Genomic DNA, 14,307 nt, shown 5'->3' with positions numbered 1-14,307 from the left:
AATGCTCTGGTTGAAATGACCTTTGTGTTGTTAGGGTCGGTTTTGACCCAGTTATAGAAATAAGATTTGCTTGATTGGTTATTGTTTGTTTGACCTTATAAATCTATATTTTGTGTTATGACTTGTTCTGCTTTTCATTTTGTGTTTGTATTAAAGTTATATTGCGGAAAAAAATATGTTTTAGCCTTTTTCTTGAAGTAAATACAAAACCATAGATGTTACTATAGTTAATAATATTAAAAGGAAAACATAAATAAAACATGTATTTAAGAGATGTGTTCTAATACCCTTCAGTAATAGTCAGGTAACACAGCAACCTTTTATTTATTTATATGATTCTCTTGAGGTTCATTTTAACATTTCTTTAATTGAAATGGAGGTATCCTGACAAAGAAAAGGCCCAGAGGCCCACACCAACAATATTAAACATAACAATATGTTCATGGATAAGGAAGCCTAACAAGGTCACCAAGAGATGAGAAACCCACATGCTAACAGAAAGCTAACACAAGAGATGCTATCAGAAAGCTAACGCATGAGATGTTTTCAGAAAGCTAACGCAAGCGACGCTATCAGAAAGCTAACGCAAGAGACGCTGACAGAAAGCTAACGCAAGCGACGCTATCAGAAAGCTAACGCAAGCGACGCTGACAGAAAGCTAACGCAAGAGACGCTGACAGAAAGCTAACGCAAGAGACGCTGACAGAAAGCTAACGCAAGAGACGCTGACAGAAAGCTAACGCAAGAGACGCTGACAGAAAGCTAACGCAAGAGACGCTAACAGAAAGCTAACGCAAGAGATGCTAACAGATAGTTAACGCAAGAGATGCTAACAGGAAGCTAACGCAAGAGGAAGGTGTTAATAGAAAGCTAACGCAAGAGACGCTAACAGGAAGCTAACGCAAGAGACGCTAACAGGAAGCTAACGCAAGAGACGCTAACAGGAAGCTAACGCAAGAGACGCTAACAGGAAGCTAACACAAGAGGAAGGTGTTAATAGAAAGCAGGCGGCGTTGTGGGCGGGACTCACCGATGGAGTGCATGAGGCCGCTGTCCACGTTGGCGTTGAGCAGGTTGGACATGGCGAGCACGGTGCAGTGGCGCAGCGAGGCCAGGCGGCGGGACATGCCACGCTTACGCCCGCCCACCGCCTGGCCCTCGTCCTCCACCTCGCTGCAGTCGTTCAGCAGGTTCATGAACAAGGTGAAGTACCTGCAGGGCGGCAGCAGGGGGCAGGCTTTAGGCGTACGTTACACCAGTACACACTATTTTTAGTTTCAGGTGAATTCATGAGAAGGAGGAAGAGGAAGAGGAAGAGGAGGAGGAGAGCAGGTGTGTTCTTACTTGAGGAAGAGCTGAGATTTGGCCTCCATGAGTTCTACTCCGTCTCCCTCTTCCGGCTGAAGAGGAAGACCAGCTAGCAGGGAGACCACGGCCTCCATACTGGCCTGGTCCAGGTCTCTGCACACACAGACACACACACACAGTGAGGAGGAAGCTCTCTCTCTGAGCTTTAGTTGCGTTCATGCTCATGCTGCGTTCATGCACCTTGTCAGACACTTGATGTCGTCGTCAGCCGCCTGGTTGGAGGTTCCCATCACCCAGTCGGTCAGATACTCCACCATCTTGTTCCTGAGGAGGAAGACGAGAAGAAGGGTTTGATGTTTCTCTAGTCATGTGACTTGTGTTGAGACCAACAGGAGGAGAGCTAGTAACGTTAGCAGCACCGCTAAGGGAAAACCAACAGGAGGAGAGCTAGTAACGTTAGCAGCACCGCTAACAGAGAACCAACAGGAGGAGAGCTAGTAACGTTAGCAGCACCGCTAACAGAGAACCAACAGGAGGAGAGCTAGTAACGCTAGCAGCACCGCTAAAGGAGAACCAGTAGGAGGAGAGCTAGTAACGTTAGCAGCACCGCTAACGGAGAACCAGCAGGAGGAGACCTAGTAACGTTAGCAGCACCGCTAAGGGAGAACCAACAGGAGGAGAGCTAGTAACGTTAGCAGCACCGCTAAGGGAAAACCAACAGGAGGAGAGCTAGTAATGTTAGCAGCACCGCTAACAGAGAACCAACAGGAGGAGAGCTAGTAATGCTAGCAGCACCGCTAAAGGAGAACCAACAGGAGGAGAGCTAGTAACGTTAGCAGCACCGCTAACGGAGAACCAGCAGGAGGAGACCTAGTAACGTTAGCAGCACCGCTAAGGGAGAACCAACAGGAGGAGAGCTAGTAACGTTAGCAGCACCGCTAAGGGAAAACCAACAGGAGGAGAGCTAGTAACGTTAGCAGCACCGCTAACAGAGAACCAACAGGAGGAGAGCTAGTAATGCTAGCAGCACCGCTAAAGGAGAACCAACAGGAGGAGAGCTAGTAACGTTAGCAGCACCGCTAACGGAGAACCAGCAGGAGGAGACCTAGTAACGTTAGCAGCACCGCTAAGGGAGAACCAACAGGAGGAGAGCTAGTAACGTTAGCAGCACTGCTAACAGAGAACCAACAGGAGGAGAGCTAGTAACGTTAGCAGCACCACTAATGGAGAACCAACAGGAGGAGAGCTAGCAACGCTAGCAGCACCGCTAATGGAGAACCAGCAGGAGGAGAGCTAGTAAAGTTAGCAGCACCGCTAACAGAAAACCAACAGGAGGAGAGCTAGTAACGTTAGCAGCACCGCTAACAGAGAACCAAAAGGAAGAGAGCTAGTAACGTTAGCAGCACCGCTAATGGAGTACCAGCAGGAGGAGAGCTAGTAACGTTAGCAGCACCGCTAATGGACAACCAACAGGAGGAGAGCTAGTAATATTAGCAGCTAACGGAGAACCAGTGGAGGTGATGTGACATGATGCGTTCAGGCTCTGCTCAGTGAAAATGAGTACTGGCTGAAGGTAAATGATGACGTTCTCATGATGCGTTCAGGTGTAATCTAGTAAAATGTAGTGTTGGTGATGAACTAGAATAAATCCATATGTTTTTTACATGACTATAGATATTAGAGATGAATTATGAGTTAAACTTCCTAAAGCTCATTATACACTTCATCAACACCAAGAACAACTATAAAAATATTATATTTTATTAACTTATTATTTGAATTGTGTGTTTTAATCATTAAGAAAACACTATAAATTATTATAACATAGTAAAGGTATAACATTTAGTATTTTTGATGGTTTCTGGAACCTCGTGATCAGCTGCTGTGATCAAACAAAGGCATCTATATCTGTTAATATGGATCATCAATAATCAACAACTAGTGACTCCTCTGACCTGAACTTCATCTCCTGGCAGAAGGACAGGTCGTCCCGTCTCTCCATCATCACCTCCACCAGCTGGCACAGCTTGGTCTTGATCTGGATGGCGTGGACCGCGTTGCCCAGGATACGCACATACCTGACGGATGGAGCACGGATTATCATTTAACACACGGAGCATAGACTTCTATACAACCAGAGGAGTAGCCCCCTGGTGGTCAGGAGAGAGAATGCATCTTAGACTTCTATACAACCAGAGGAGTAGCCCCCTGGTGGTCAGGAGAGAGAATGCATCTTAGACTTCTATACAACCAGAGGAGTAGCCCCCTGGTGGTCAGGAGAGAGAATGCAGCTTAGACTTCTATACAACCAGAGGAGTCGCCCCCTGGTGGTCAGGAGAGAGAATGCAGCTTAGACTTCTATACAATCAGAGGAGTCGCCCCCTCGTGGTCAGTAGAGAGAATGCAGCTTTAACATGTGAAGCATATACTTCTATACAACCAGAGGAGTCGCCCCCTGGTGGTCAGGAGAGAGAATGCAGCTTTAACATGTGAAGCATATACTTCTATACAACCAGAGGATGATTCAGACCGGCAGCAGGAAGTGCGTACCTGACCAGGTTCAGCATCATGGTCTCGATGCTGGCTTGGCCCAGGTGTTCAGAGCTGCCCTCTGTGTGGTTGTCCAACAGGTTCTTCATGATGGCGATGGTCTGCTCCACAAACTGGGTGTTGGTGTCGTTGATGGGAACCTGAAACAGGAGAACAGGTGAGCGCAGAAACAAAACCCGGTTCTAAACGGGAACCGGTTCTAAGTCATTTACATTTTTTAGTATTGATGAGGTCCAGAGTTATCGGTTCTGCTGTCGATATTCTTCTATTATATTATTATTATTATTATTTGATAAAAAAACAATAAATAAATATGGGGAAAATGCCAGAAAAAAACCCTAACATTCTTAGAAGTACATGTGACAATAGTGTGAAAATTCTGAAAATTTCTGAATAATACATGAAGATTATTTGGCAGAAAATAATATATATACACACACACACCGTAAAAGTTGGGTTACGAGCCGCTACTACCTTCGGTCAGTGTCCCCGCTAGCTCCCTGCTGTAGCCAGCTGGGGCTCCTGCTAGCACTCCGTTACTTCCCCGCTAACTTCCGCTAGCTCCCCGAAAATCACTGAAGATAGCGGGACCAGGCTCGACACCCGACTTGGGCAGAGGGGTCGGTAGCAGCGGCCAGTAGTAGCAGCAGCGCTAGCTAGCAGCAGTTATAGCTAGCAGCAGCGCTAGCTTGATACAGCGGGGACACTGACCGGAGGTAGGAGCGGCTTGGAACGCAACTTTTACGGTACGTAGAAAGAAATAACGCCCTTCCTCTACCCACCGGCCCCTGCGTGTCGAAGAACTTCCCGATGCTGTTCCTCAGCTTGTTGAAGAGCATGGGGTACAGCGCCGGGCTGAGCTCCAGGCCCAGCAGGTCCTTCACGTTGGTGCGCACGTGGAGGCCGACCCGGTCGTGGCCGCACACCAGCAGCGCCAGCAGCCGGTCCACGAAGCGGCTGACGGGCGTCTCGCTGAAGGCCGAGGAGGAGCAGGAGGAGGTGGAGGCCACCGGGTTGGAGGCGTCGCAGGGGCCCATGGAGATCATGGAGTGCTTGCGCTCGCTCATGGGGCCCATGGGCGGGCTGTAGGTGGCCGGGCCCGGGGTGCTGCGCTGCTGCAGGCACACGCCGCCCAGCGCGCACAGGAAGCCGGTCATGTTGATCCACTCCTGCAGGGGGCGGCAGAGTTTACTCTCTGTACGCCAACGGGTTTAAGCTCGTTTGATTCGCTCGTCTAAAAAGGCCTACCTGTCCGTCTTCTGCCTTGTTTTTAGGGAAGTTGAGGATCTGTTTGGTGACCTGGTCCCATTTAGTGTACGTGTCCTCCCAGGCCTGCAGAGACACACGGGCGTCAGGGACAGAAACCAGAAGACATCGCGTTCACGTACTGAAGCTAAACCCAGTTTACCTCGATGTTCCCTGGGGTGGGGTGCTCTATCCTCCGGAGCAGAGCCATCACCCGCTTCTGGGAGGTGGACCGGCCTGGGGAGAAAACCAAGACTGTGAGTGGAGACTAACTAAACCAAGACTGAGTGGAGATTAACTAAACCAAGACTGAGTGGAGACTAACTAAACCAAGACTGAGTGGAGACTAACTAAACCAAGACTGTGAGTGGAGACTAACTAAACCAAGACTGAGTGGAGATTAACTAAATCAAGACTGTGAGTGGAGATTAACTAAACCAAGACTGAGTTGAGATTAACTAAACCAAGACTGAGTGGAAACTAACTAAACCAAGACTGAGTGGAAACTAACTAAACCAAGACTGTGAGTTGAAACTAACTAAACCAAGACTGTGAGTGGAGATTAACTAAACCAAGACTGTGAGTGGAGATTAACTAAACCAAGACTGAGTGGAAACTAACTAAACCAAGACTGAGTGGAGATTAACTAAACCAAGACTGAGTGGAGATTAACTAAACCAAGACTGAGTGGAGATTAACTAAACCAAGACTGTGAGTGGAAACTAACTAAACCAAGACTGAGTGGAAACTAACTAAACCAAGACTGTAAATGGAGATTAATAAACCAAGACTGTGAGTGGAGACCGTTTCTCTAAAATTGATTTATACTATAATAATATAGTATTATATATGATAATTGAATTTATATTTATAATAACAACACAAACACGCAGTAGAAGCCCAGAATACTAAAACCCGGCACCGGCACTGACCCGGGCCCATCACGTTGCTGACGGAGGCCAGCTCGCTGAAGGTGGGGTAGTTGGGCAGCATGTTCTGGACCGGCACCTCGTCGGCGGCGCTGCGGATGTCCGCCTCCTCACAGAGGTGACGGAAACACGACATGGCCACCAGCACGGCCTCGGTGTCGGGGCTCCACAGGAACATGTACAGGGACACCTCCAGCTTGGTCTGGGCCTGCCGGCACATGGGGATCGCCCCGCCCATCGTGGCACATTCCTGGAGGAACACACACACACACACACACACACACACACACACACACACACACACACACACCGTTAGTCCAGTCTACTCTGTAGCTTAGACCTTTAGTCCAGTCTACTCTGTAACTTAAACCTTTAGTCCAGTCTACTCTGTAACTTAAACCTTTAGTCCAGTCTACTCTGTAACTTAAACCTTTAGTCCAGTCTACTCAGTTTACCATCACTGTGTGCAGCGCTAACCGTTCCCTGAGTATGGAGGGACAAAATGGCCGCCCTGGCGACGATCAAGAAGTTCTATACCTTTGCGATCGGCCCTTCTCTGGGAGAAAGCTGCTGCTGGACTGTACCTTGTTCTTGAGCAGGAACTTGTTCCTGCAGATGAGGATCTCCCTCAGCCATTTCAGAACCTCCGTCCCGTTGATTATTTGCTGGCCGATCAGTTTGCGGCAGATAAGGAACAGCACCTGTGAACTGAGGAGACAAGCGAAGGAAGGAAGGAAGGAATCATGAAAACGTCCAACGAGTTTGGAACGTCCAGGATCGTGAAGATTTGACTTTTCACACCATCGGGACATTTATTGTGGGGAAAAGGTTGCAATACTTATAATCTAAAGCTTTCAAATGTTCAATAATCATAAATACATGAAGACCATGTATTGCATTGTGACGGTTAACACCGTGTGTTCCCTATGGAAGACGAGTACCTGATGTCCCAGAAGGTCTCTATGGGGGCGTCGGGGTTCCACAGCTCGATGGTCTCTGGCTGGTGCAGAACTAACAGAGCCTGAACCAGAACCAGGAGAACCACACACACCACGGGTTGTAGTTATACAATAAAATATATACATGTCAAAATAATTGTAGAAAAGTAGTAGAAAAAATATATACACAAAACATGTTCTTATCTAATAACAAAATACATACAAATATATATATAAAATATATGTATAATAAATATATATTTTATAAAATGATACATACTAAAATATACACACATATATATACACACACACACATACATACATACATACATACATACATACACACACACACACACATATATATAATAAATATATATTTTATAAAATGATACATACTAAAATATACACATATATATATACACACACACACACACACATACATGTATGCATGTATGTATGTATATATATATAATAAATATATATTTTATAAAATGATACATACTAAAATATACACATATATACACATACACACAAAAATGATACATACTAAAATATGTATATAAATAATGAAATATATATTTTATAAAATATATTTAAAAAATGATACATACTAAAATATGTTTATAAATAATGAAATATATATTTTATAAAATATATTTAAAAAATGATACATACTAAAATATGTTTATAAATAATGAAATATATATTTTATAAAATATATTTAAAAAATGATACATACTAAAATATGTTTATAAATAATGAAATATATATATATATATATATAAAAAAAGGAGTTCTTCCCCTTTACAGCCTGGAAACCACCAGCATATCCATAATGTTTGAGTCTAAACCCGGTCCTCTAAAGGGGACACCGGTCCTCTAAAGGGGACCCCGGTCCTCGAAGACCCCGGTTAAACCCCCTGGCAGCGGCTGACCTCCATGGCTTCCTGGGACAGCTGGGTGGTGTTGGTGAGCGGCACCAGCTGCACCAGGCCGGTGATGAGCTCCGCCGTGCTGCTCTGTATCTCTGGAGCCTGCTTCACTGGGTTCTGCACACAAACAAAAGGTTCAGACCCCGGCGGCCGGCAGCTGAAGGGCGGCGGCGGCGGCGTGACTCACATGCAGCATGAGCTTGGGGTCGGCGTGGATGAGCTTGACCAGCGCGAGGAGGAGGCACTTGTAGCTGCGCGTGTCCAGCTCTGTGGCTTTCTCTTTGAACTTAAGGCTGGTGGACATCTTCCCCTTGAAGGTCAGACTCTGAGGGTCACACATTATAGAAATATACTTCTTTGTAAAAAGAGTGTTTTCTTTACAAAAACCCCGTTCAAGTCATTCTTGGTGTTATTGTAGTGCAATAATGAGCTTTAATTCATCTCTAACATCTATTTTATTTTATCTGGATTTACTCTAGTTCATCACCAACACTACATTTTACTAGATTACACCTGAACGCGTCATGAGAGGTGGTGTTTCACTTTGAATAAAGCAGCTTGGATGATCTAAATTACTTGGTGATATCAAACCGTTACCCTCCTTCCCGTGTGAACTGGCTCTAGCGCGTTGCTGCTCACCGGGGTCATGCGGAGCGGCGGGTGGGTGCCGGCGCCCTGGGTGACCCGGTTCAGGGTGTCTGAGAACATGAAGCGCAGCTCTCCGGAGTAGCAGTAGACCGCGTCGATCTTAGGCCACCAGTCCAGGTGAGACTGGAGGAGGAAGAGGAGGAAGAGGAAGAAGAGGTTGGATGCAATCTGCCACCTCACCACTAGAGGCCACTAGATCTGTTCCTTTAATGTGGAAAAACAATAACGCATTTCACGTGAAGACGATCTGAGACTCACGTTGGTGATGATTCTGTTCAGAGAGTTGACCAGGACGAAGTGGAAGGTGGAGGGCGAGGAGGAGGCCAGACAGACCTGCACAAAGGAAACAGGAAACAACAGATATACGTTCACTTTAACTCTCTGAACACAAACACACACCGGCGGGGTTCCATGTTTTCTTTAAACAGTCGACTAAAACTCTCATTATCGTCAGATTGTCATCTTTCTGACAGTCCTTGAACACATCAGAGGAGAGAGGAGATGAGAGGAGAGAGGAGATGAGAGGAGAGAGGAGATGAGAGAGGAGAGAGGAGATGAGAGAGGAGATGAGATGAGAGAGGAGAGGAGATGAGAGAGGAGAGAGGAGAGGAGATGAGAGAGGAGAGAGGAGATGAGAGAGGAGAGAGGAGATGAGAGAGGAGATGAGATGAGAGGAGATGAGAGAGGAGAGAGGAGATGAGATGAGGAAAGAGGAGATGAGTGAGGATGAGATTGTCATCTTTCTGACAGTCCTTGAACACATCAGAGGAGAGAGGAGATGAGAGGAGAGAGGAGATGAGAGGAGAGAGGAGATGAGAGAGGAGAGAGGAGATGAGAGAGGGGAGAGATGAGAGAGGAGAGAGGAGAGGAGAGGAGAGGAGAGGAGAGGAGAGAGGAGAGAGGAGGAGAGGAGAGAGGGAAGATAGAGCGGAGAGGAGAGAGGAGAGGAGAGGAGAGGAGAGGAGAGAGGAGAGAGGAGGAGAGGAGAGAGGGAAGATAGAGCGGAGAGGAGGAGACGAGAGAGAGGAGCAGGGCTTTTATTTTGAAGAGATCAACAGGAAGGTGGGCGGGGCTTCCTCAGACCTTAAAGTGCTGGTTGTTGTGAGGGTTGATGCGGAAACAGGAGACGAAGCAGTCCATCATGAGCTCCACGTCGGCGTTCTGGCTGCCCGTCCCTCTCCAGAAGGGCTTAGCCGGGTTGAAGAGCAGCGCCTGGGAGGACAAGGTCACTGGAGGTCACTGGAGGTCACTCATAATAACCGTTAGGATTATTGATAAGTGCTGGGAAAACTCTTGTTAGTGAACAAGGTAACGCTAAAGGAACACTGTGTGTGTGTGTGTGTGTGTGCCTCACCTTGAGGTCCATGACGATGGACTGCACCAGCAGGAAGATGGTGGAGTGGTCCTCCCAGTTGATGTAGGTGGAGGCTTTGCACAGCTTGACGCAGGCGATGGCGGCGCTCTCCATCAGCTGCTTGCTGCCGCCCTGACCGGCCAGAGCCTTCCTCAGGCTGTCCAGGAACAGCTTCTGCACACACACACACACACACACACACACACACACACACACACACACACACACACACACACACACACACACACACACACACACACACACACACACACACACACACACACACACACACACACACGGCACGTGAGAAAAGAGTGTGTGTATGTTAGAGAGAGAGACTGTGTGTGTGTGTGTGTGTGTGTGTGTGTTAGAGTGTGTGTGTGTGTGTTAGAGTGTGTGTGTGTTAGAGTGTGTGTGTGTTAGAGTGTGTGTGTGTTAGAGTGTGTGTGTTAGAGTGTGTGTGTGTGTGTGTGTTAGAACGTGTGTGTGTGTGTGTGTTAGAACGTGTGTGTGTGTGTGTGTTAGAACGTGTGTGTGTGTGTGTGTGTTAGAACGTGTGTGTGTGTGTGTGTTAGAGTGTGTGTGTGTGTGTGTTAGAGTGTGTGTGTGTTAGAGTGTGTGTGTGTTAGAGTGTGTGTGTGTGTGTGTGTGTTAGAGTGTGTGTGTGTGTGTGTGTTAGAACGTGTGTGTGTGTGTGTGTGTTAGAGTGTGTGTGTGTGTGTTAGAGTGTGTGTGTGTGTGTTAGAGTGTGTGTGTGTGTGTGTTAGAGTGTGTGTGTGTGTGTGTGTTAGAGTGTGTGTGTGTGTTAGAGTGTGTGTTAGAATGTGTGTGTTAGAACGTGTGTGTGTGTGTGTGTTAGAATGTGTGTGTGTGTGTGTGTGTTCGAATGTGTGTGTTAGAATGTGTGTGTGTGTGTGTGTGTGTGTGTGTGTGTGTGTGTGAGAATGTGTGTGTGTGTGCTAGAATGTGTGTGTGTGTGTGTGTATGTGTGTGTGTTAGAATGTGTGTGTTAGAATGTGTTAGAATGTGTGTGTGTTAGAATGTGTTAGAATGTGTGTGTGTTAGAGTGTGTGTGTTAGAATGTGTGTGTGTTAGAGTGTGTGTGTGTGTTAGAATGTGTGTGTGTGTTCGAGTGTGTGTATGTTAGAATGTGTGTGTGTATGTTAGAATGTGTGTGTGTATGTTAGAATGTTGTATGTTAGAATGTGTGTGTGTGGGGGGGCTCCTCCCACCTTGTTGGCCTTGCTGTCCTCCACCGTGTCCTTAGAGATGGTGTGTGTGTGTGTGTGTGTGTGTGTGTGTAGGCTCCTCCCACCTTGTTGGCCTTGCTGTCCTCCACCGTGTCCTTAGAGATGGTGTGTGTGATCTCAGGACAGAGGATGAGGAGGATGATCTGCAGAGGCCACACGGCCGCCTTCCTCTTGGCGCTCTCTGCGAAGCTGTCGACCAGGTCGAACAACTTCTCTGCAGCTTCTGAACAAAGACGACACACACACACACAGAAACAGACACACACTCCGTTAACAGCAGCAGGACCCATGTCTTCATACCTTTCTGAAGGACAGTATTTGTTGATGGTGGATTCCTAAAGGATGTGATCACCAGTTGGACTCACCTGCCATGTCGGCCTGAGGTCTCTGGTAGAGCATCGTGAACTCGTCGGGGTAATTCTCCACCCAGTTCCAAAACGCCTGTCGAGACAACAGCATGAGGACAAGTACAACATGTACATGAAGGTACAAGTACAACATGTACACAGCTGAAATACTCAAGGAAAGAGTGAACTATTGATGTGATCAATGAGCTTCTGGATCATAAATAAATCAGAAAGACTTCTCAAAGCAAGAGTCAAGTTCTGCAGGAGCGACCCAAAGGTCAAAGGTCAGGAGCAGAACCAGGAAGTGGAGCACCTTCTCTAGACTGTTGATGACGGCCAGCTGGGCCGGCTTCTTCAGCGCTCTGAACTTCAGCACGGTTTCTGGAAGAGAAGAAGAAGAAATTAACTAAAACCTCTCGGATCTCTTCAGGTCTGAGACGGGACTCGAACCCCCGGCTGGGCCCCAGGCCGCCATACCTTGCAGCAGCCTCTTCAGCTTGGAGCAGTCCACGTTGATGTACTGCATCAGCTCGATGTCGTGGACGTCCACGTTGTCCTCGGAGCAAACCGTCAGCTCCTGCAGCCTGAGGACACAGAGTTTCTCAAGGTTCTCAGGGTTCTCAAGGTTTTCGCAATATTACAAAATCTACGGCGATATTGATCAAATACCAATATTTTGTCATTTACAATTAACAGTTTGGTTTATAAACTGTTTCCCAAAGACATGAAGCTCATAAATAACATAGAAGACCATCAGATATTCATGTTGAACAACCTGCTGATTGGACTTTAAACTACTGAACGTCTCTGAACTCATCAGGTCAATAAACATAAAGTTGATGTTCCTTAAAGTTAAATAAGTTCATCTCTCATGACGTCGTCTGAGGATTAGTCAAGAGGAGAAATGTGACGTCACGATTATCACGGCCCAAATAAATATGATTATTAACAAATAATTATGATTATTAACATTAACATTACCTGGTGGTCAGTAGGTCAGGGTTAGGGTGTCAGGAGGTCAGGGTTAGGGTGTCAGGGTTAGGGTGTCAGGAGGTCAGGGTTAGGGTGTCAGTAGGTCAGGGTTAGGGTGTCAGGGTTAGGGTGTCAGTAGGTCAGGGTTAGGGTGTCAGGGTTAGGGTGTCAGTAGGTCAGGGTTAGGGTGTCAGGAGGTCAGGGTTAGGGTGTCAGTAGGTCAGGGTTAGGGTGTCAGGGTTAGGGTGTCAGTAGGTCAGGGTTAGGGTGTCAGGAGGTCAGGGTTAGGGTGTCAGGGTGTCAGTAGGTCAGGGTTAGGGTGTCAGGGTTAGGGTGTCAGTAGGTCAGGGTTAGGGTGTCAGGGTTAGGGTGTCAGTAGGTCAGGGTTAGGGTGTCAGGAAGTCAGGGTTAGGGTGTTAGGAGGTCAGGGTTAGGAGGTCAGTAGGTCAGAGTTAGGAGGTCAGTAGGTCAGGGTTAGGGTGTCAGTAGGTCAGGGTTAGGAGGTCAGGAGGTCAGGGAGCAGCTACCTGGTGGTCAGTAGGTCAGGGTTAGGAGGTCAAGAGGTCAGAGTGTCAGGAGGTCAGGGTTAGGGTGTCAGTAGGGCAGGGTTAGGGTGTCAGTAGGTCAGGGTTAGGGTGTCAGGAGGTCAGGGTTAGGGTGTCAGGAGGTCAGGGTTAGGGTGTCAGGAGGTCAGGGTTAGGGTGTCAGTAGGTCAGGGTTAGGGTGTCAGGAGGTCAGGGTTAGGGTATCAGGAGGTCAGGAGGTCAGGGAGCAGCTACCTGGTGGTCAGTAGGTCAGGGTTAGGGTGTTAGGAGGTCAGGGTTAGGGTGTTAGGAGGTCAGGTAGCAGCTACCTGGTAGTCAGTAGGTCAGGGTTAGGGTGTCAGTAGGTCAGGGTTAGGAGGTCAGGGCTAGGGTGTTAGGAGGTCAGGGTTAGGGTGTTAGGAGGTCAGGGTTAGGGTGTTAGGAGGTCAGGGTTAGGGTGTTAGGAGGTCAGGGTTAGGGTGTTAGGAGGCCAGGGTTAGGGTGTTAGGAGGCCAGGGTTAGGGTGTTAGGAGGCAAGGAGGTCAGGGTTAGGGTGTTAGGAGGCAAGGAGGTCAGGGTTAGGGTGTTAAGAGGCAAGGAGGTCAGGGTTAGGGTGTCAGGAGGTCAGGGAGCAGCTACCTGGTGGTCAGGAGTCAGGGTGTCAGGGAGCAGCTACCTGGTGGAGATGCGGCTGAAGACAGCGTTGAAGTTGTTGCAGCTCAGGGAGAAGAGCACGGCGGAGGCGGAGGCCCGCAGCTCGGCGGCGTGCTGGTGGCCCTCGCGGTACGTGTGGATGAAGTGACAGATCTCTGGCAGCAGCTGCTTCACCAGCATCGTCTCGTCCAGACGAAGGCAGTCCTTGGATTGCTGAGGACGGACAGACGGTCAGGGAGGCAACGGTCTGACACTAATGATGAGACTATCACTCATTAATGAGGAATATTACTCATTAATACAGAGAGGCCCTCGTCCTCCATCACCTACTCTACCTTCATCTCTATCAAATATACAATAAACACATAAAACATGGTATTTAATGCATGTAAAACGTTGTGCCAACTCTGCAGAAAGCAGTGAGGTAACGTCCCCGTAACGGACCCGTCAGTCTGCGGACCCTCATGAGCAGACCAGGTCCAGCACTTCCTGTGGGTTTGTATGTTTACGTAGCATGACATCGTGGGGAAGGTAGCAGGCTAGCGAGCTAATTAGCAAGCTAACTAGCGAGCTAACAGAAGAGGCGGGAAAGGCTTGTTGAGACGGTTATTCTTAGCAGCCCGTCCTCGTCCCTTTTCACTTCCTGGGTGGAGACT

The 14,307-nt window shown here is 47.8% G+C and overlaps 1 protein-coding gene across 2 annotated transcripts in view; it reads right to left on the bottom strand.

The window, feature by feature from the left end:
• The window catches only part of nf1a (neurofibromin 1a), a gene marked incomplete at its 5' end in the record, with an annotated part of 72,314 nt that overhangs the window by 48,725 nt on the left and 9,282 nt on the right, over positions 1–14,307 (bottom strand). Inside the window, 22 exons of one of the 2 annotated variants that reach the window (XM_079225079.1) lie at positions 1,031–1,212; positions 1,345–1,461; positions 1,549–1,632; positions 3,264–3,386; positions 3,859–3,998; positions 4,641–5,027; positions 5,107–5,190; positions 5,267–5,340; positions 6,036–6,282; positions 6,617–6,740; positions 6,974–7,053; positions 7,906–8,019; positions 8,090–8,227; positions 8,542–8,673; positions 8,809–8,883; positions 9,634–9,762; positions 9,905–10,078; positions 11,220–11,377; positions 11,520–11,595; positions 11,815–11,882; positions 11,979–12,085; positions 13,674–13,864. In XM_079225079.1, the coding sequence (XP_079081205.1) occupies positions 1,031–1,212; positions 1,345–1,461; positions 1,549–1,632; positions 3,264–3,386; positions 3,859–3,998; positions 4,641–5,027; positions 5,107–5,190; positions 5,267–5,340; positions 6,036–6,282; positions 6,617–6,740; positions 6,974–7,053; positions 7,906–8,019; positions 8,090–8,227; positions 8,542–8,673; positions 8,809–8,883; positions 9,634–9,762; positions 9,905–10,078; positions 11,220–11,377; positions 11,520–11,595; positions 11,815–11,882; positions 11,979–12,085; positions 13,674–13,864 (3,004 nt within the window). Of the gene's footprint in view, positions 1–1,030; positions 1,213–1,344; positions 1,462–1,548; positions 1,633–3,263; positions 3,387–3,858; positions 3,999–4,640; positions 5,028–5,106; positions 5,191–5,266; positions 5,372–6,035; positions 6,283–6,616; positions 6,741–6,973; positions 7,054–7,905; positions 8,020–8,089; positions 8,228–8,541; positions 8,674–8,808; positions 8,884–9,633; positions 9,763–9,904; positions 10,079–11,219; positions 11,378–11,519; positions 11,596–11,814; positions 11,883–11,978; positions 12,086–13,673; positions 13,865–14,307 lie in introns of both variants that reach the window. The other variant, XM_079225078.1, reaches the window with a different exon arrangement.

The sequence above is a fragment of the Taurulus bubalis genome, assembly GCF_910589615.1.
Source record: "Taurulus bubalis genome assembly, chromosome: 10".
Classification (NCBI taxonomy): Eukaryota; Metazoa; Chordata; class Actinopteri; order Perciformes; family Cottidae; genus Taurulus; species Taurulus bubalis.
The sequence above is the reverse complement of the archived record's forward strand: the minus strand, read 5'-3'. Positions and strand labels throughout refer to the sequence as shown.